At 39.4% G+C, this 4,921-nt stretch overlaps 1 protein-coding gene across 1 annotated transcript in view; it reads right to left on the bottom strand.

The window, feature by feature from the left end:
* The window catches only part of napbb (N-ethylmaleimide-sensitive factor attachment protein, beta b), a 9,107-nt gene continuing 4,186 nt past the window's right edge, over positions 1-4,921 (bottom strand). Inside the window, exons 4-11 of the mRNA XM_014009882.1 lie at positions 4,598-4,644; positions 4,221-4,298; positions 4,043-4,098; positions 1,669-1,753; positions 1,485-1,589; positions 1,342-1,410; positions 1,192-1,242; positions 1-999 (exon numbers count right to left, since the gene is read on the bottom strand). Coding sequence (XP_013865336.1) covers positions 898-999; positions 1,192-1,242; positions 1,342-1,410; positions 1,485-1,589; positions 1,669-1,753; positions 4,043-4,098; positions 4,221-4,298; positions 4,598-4,644 — 593 coding nt within the window. The 3' untranslated portion in view covers positions 1-897. The remainder of the gene's footprint in view (positions 1,000-1,191; positions 1,243-1,341; positions 1,411-1,484; positions 1,590-1,668; positions 1,754-4,042; positions 4,099-4,220; positions 4,299-4,597; positions 4,645-4,921) is intronic.

Here is a 4,921-nt window from a genome sequence, read left to right on the forward strand (position 1 = left end):
ACAACAGTATCACATTTATTACTTTTATTAATGTTCATGTGAACAAGCACACAGATCATACCTGGAAGGTGAGTACACACAATGACTGACCTTTTAGTAAAAACTTGGGCTAACACAATGACATGCACTACATTTAGAGCACAAGATGACCGACTAAAAACGTACTTTACCTCATAACTGCCCTGCAAATGGGGAATAAGGGGCTTTGTGTTAGTGCTCTCAATTCTTTTACACTACAGCTTTACAGGTTCAAAGAACATGTTAAATCCACATAGCCTATAATAATAATAATAAAAATAATAAAATCAGTCATGTTTAGATACAAATATTTAACAGTCTATACTTGTGCATATCATTTCTACGATTCAAGAAGAATCATTCCACGTGAAAAAGATGCGACTTTGATAAATAGTTCAGTTTAAAAGCATTCATTAGACCCTTTTCTGTTACTACAAACAGAATAGTAAAGTATCATCACTTAACAATCCACAAGTATTTAAAATAAGAAACAAAAACATTTTAAATGTATATTTTCCACTAGGTCTAAAAAAAAAGACAAGCTGCGTCAGACTAGGAAACAATTCTACAAAACATGCTCTTGTTATTAGTGGCAGATTCCAAACAATACACCGCAGTAAAGTTATTCAGGTATGAACTGAGGAGGAGGAGGAGGTTTGCAGCAATCCTCTAATCAGAGGCGAGGGCCAGAGGATTTACATTCTGACAAGAGTCAGATACACAGAAATAACCAGGTACGTGTTCTTACAATACAGCTGTGAGCAAAACCGAAATCATGAGCAGGTGCTCCTCTCCGGGTCTTATATAAGGACGTGTGTGTGTTAGAACATGCGTGGTGGAATTGTCCCTTCATGCTGCTTCCCTAGTCTGTGGGTCCTCTCATTTCAGGTCCCCCTCCTCACCCTGGATGGTCTTTTTGATGCGCAGCAGGAGGGTTGTGTGCCACTGGTCCAGACGGGAGATTGAGTCGAACTCCTTTACCTTATTCAGACAAAAAAAAAGTGACGACAAAGGCTGTTTTTTTCCCTTTTGGTTACAGATACTTTTTTTTGTTTTACTGAATACTTCCTTTAAGTAGGAAACACTTTCCTTGGAGACTCAAATATGATTCAGGCTTTCCTGAAACCCTTAGAAACACAACAGAACGACAAGTATAGCGAGGACGTGACTTACTGCCTCTGTGAACGCTTCACTGTTCTGTTCTTCGTGAGCCTCGAGAAGTTTCTGTTTGGAGGRGAAGAAAAAAAAATGAAAAGGAGCACGTTACTCCCAGAGACTGAACACATGAAACAGGGATTCCCTCAGAGCTTAACTTTGAGCTACCTTCAGCAACTTGCATTCTCTGGAGTCGGAAAAAGCCGGAAACATCTCTTCGTACTTCTCAACKGCAATCTGTGGAGACACGGTGTGTTAAAGCTCTCCCGCGTCTCTGCCAGCCCGACATCCTGCGGAYGGTAGCAGCTCACCTTAGCGTTGAGCTCGTCGATGATGAAATGACAGAGGGCGGCTTTGAAGAAGTACTCCTTGGCGCTGTATTTCAGCAGCGGGTTGTCCATCGTGTTCGCTCCGACCTGGATAACGTTCACATCGTGCAAAACTGGTCCCAAGCACCGGAGATCAGAAACACTAGACTTGTTCAGAAATACGCACCTGCTCGTAGATCTCGATGGCCTTCTGGTACTGTTCCAGCTGAGCGCAGTAAGCTCCCACTTTCAGCAGACACTTGTTGGCAGAACTAGGAGAAAGAGCGTAGACCTTAGTCAAAGTCTATGTAATAGAAGAGGACAAAAACAGTGCAGTTTTTTTTATATAAAGTCACATATTCATAGCTGAATGCACTTACTGTGCTTTCAATAATGGTTTTCTAATCCTGACAAAAAGCTTTAAGCTTCTTTATCTGCTGAGGCACATAAAGAATGACTGACCTCATTCTTGTATAGACAACAAAACATACTGTGTACTCTGATTCAATGCTGATATGCAGAACAATGAACGTTAYGAAAAGCTGCAACGAATGCATTATTTCTGTCCGTGTTGGATACAGGACCCTGCCTGTTTGTGTTTGTCAGTTTTTTACATTTAAAGGAGACCAATTATGGGTCCTAGAAAATTTTTATGGTATGTCTGTGGGCTATCCAGACCATGTTCATTCAATTTAATGTACAAAATAATTCTCAGATWATAAAATTTCCCATTTTCTAGTTCTGCCTGCTCTAACTTCCATTCAGAAGAGCTGTTTATGTTAATGAGCTCTGTTGGTAACGCCCTCCAAAAATCTGTTGACATTAACTCCGCCCTCCAAAGCCAGCGTTTACGTTAGCATGGCTAATAATAGCMGAAGCTCCGTTGTACAACCATAAGAGACCCAGAGGCAGAGTTGTGGTCGCAGCTTCTTTTTGTTTTCTCCCCTTCCTCTGCTCTGCGCTCACTCTGCATGCTGTTACCAGAGCAGGGAGCAGCAGCGGTCAAAATACCTCAGAAACTCCAACAAATAGGCTTTAACAAGGCTTTAATAAGCTAAACAATAGAGGTACATGAGAAAACATGTTCATAACGAATGAAAATAAATAAATAATTAAATTGTGTCTACGCTGGTCTCGATTCCTGGTCTCTCACTCTCTGGTCCAACACTCTACCCATTGGAGACCTGTTGTGAAATGAGCTGTGCATTACACAACAACATCCGTGACGGCTCTTTATACCGAGGAGGAGTCTCACCCGGGGGTTGCTAGGTGAGGGGCTGAACGCAGGTTCCGGTGGGTTGTCGTACAGCTTGTGACATCACAAAATGACGGAAGTATAAAACTTGTCGTTAATATACATTAAAAATACATTTACTTACAGTAAATATGCCCCAGGGTGCATTTTTTGGTCCTAGGACTGTTTTTTTTAAGAAGTACATACCCAAAGTTGAGTTAAAAACCTTTAAAAAGTGAATTTTGCATAATAGGTCCCCTTTAACTCAGCATTGTTCTGTCCCTGCTGGCTCAGGTGAAAATGTGACAAAAGTTTTCCGTGAACAACTTTAGCTCAGCAACGTTTCTACCGAGCCAAGTTTCTATCAGCCGCTATCAAAAGCAGGAGATAATGTTTTTGCCCCTATCTGTGTGTAATCATGGGCCTGTCCGTCAGCAAATTATCACCGGTCCTCCCTCTGGTCTGAATTCCTCCTTACAAAAACACAAGCCCCTTTTTTACCACTTCTTTGAGGTGTGTCTCAGTTAAACTCATTTTGAGGCTGTCTCTTTAAATCCAATGAAAATGAAGCACTTCACACCCTGCCCTCCTCCAGCTTCCAGACTGGTTCATTGTACTTGATAGAGGGGTTTACGACTATAGCGGGGCAGACAACAGACTTGTCCATCCAGCTTTACATGTTGGAGCCAGAGTCTGAGGAGAATGAAGACGATGAAATTGTAGTCGTGAAAACGTCACAGAAAATAGAATAAACTGAACGGGTTGAAAAATATGACCCAAACAGAATACAAAGTTATCTTTGAAACACCAGGAGAAACTAAATTCAACTTTTCTGCACTCCTMGAGACTCCAAGTACACAACAAAATGCATGTATTGTCTAAAACAAAGAATTTTGCATGATAGGTCCCATTTAAAAAACACAGGGAAGGAACGTGTTTGAAAGTAACAAAATCTTAAAACCTAGTCATTGCTTAAATAAACTATTTAATAAGTTCAATGTTTCTTGTAAAATATAAAGTGTTAGACTTTAACTGAACTAATGTACACTGCAGGTTGTGTCTTGATTTTTATTTTATAAAATCTATAAGAAAGACGTTGATTTGATTTTGATAATGTATGAATAAAAAGTGAAGGTATAAAAAGCTTAGGCTTCGACCTATACTTTTTTTCAGTCTATGTCTTGTCTTTTTGACACTGACAGGAATTTTAAGATTGTGTATTATTTTATTTCTGTATTTTTTTTCTGTAGTTGTTCAGATGGACTGGTTTTAGTGATTTTTTATATCCAAACAATAAATAATAATAATAATAATTTTAAAACAGTACCTGTTTGACTCCTCTCCTTTGTAGTAGTCTGCTGCTTGTTCATAATGTGCAATGGCCTATTCAGAGACAAACAAATATTTTTATCTAACATGTTTTTTCTTTTAATTTTTTAACAAAAACATCTGATGGCTGATGTAATAATTTTATTTTATGACTACACAGCCTCAGACAGTAGTACCTTTTCGATATCCACCAGCTCCGACTCATAGATCTCTGCGATACTGATGTGGTGTTTGGCAGCGATGGTAAATCTGCCCTGGAGGAGGAAGAGGAGAGCAGAAATCATTACTGACGGTCACCTCTCGGGGTCGAGGAAGGTGTCGTTTTCCGTGCTGAACTCAAGAGTAGCGTAGATGTGGAGCTACAAGGTCTTCGCTTTAATAATCTTTGATTGTGAATTCTGATGTGATTCGTTTTCCCAAGTGGAAAAGTAATAATGTGAAGTTCAGCAATATTTAATTTCATAAACACAACCAGACTGTCAGATATGAAAAATGATACGAGTTTCTTTATGACTGAGTATCACCACACTGATGAACACATTCCAGGTCTTACCATGTCTGTGTAAATATCGATGGCAGCGTTTAAACACTTGATTGCCTCTTTTAGCAGCACAAGGGAAAGAAGAGGGAACAGTTAGTAACAAGTCTCCTGAGCATTCCCTGGTCTTTGTGAGGTATTAGTCCAGCAGGGTGAAATGAGACAAATGAAATACAGCGGGTAAAATAAGTAATGAACACGTCACCATTTTTCTCAGTAAATATATTACTAGAGGTGCTAATGACATGAAATTTTCACCAGATGTCAGTAACAAACCAAGTGATCCATACATACAAAGAAATCAAACCATAAATGTCCAGAAATGAAGTTATTTGTAAT

The sequence above is a fragment of the Austrofundulus limnaeus genome, unplaced genomic scaffold, assembly GCF_001266775.1.
Source record: "Austrofundulus limnaeus strain Quisiro unplaced genomic scaffold, Austrofundulus_limnaeus-1.0 Scaffold63, whole genome shotgun sequence".
NCBI classification, from domain to species: domain Eukaryota; kingdom Metazoa; phylum Chordata; class Actinopteri; order Cyprinodontiformes; family Rivulidae; genus Austrofundulus; species Austrofundulus limnaeus.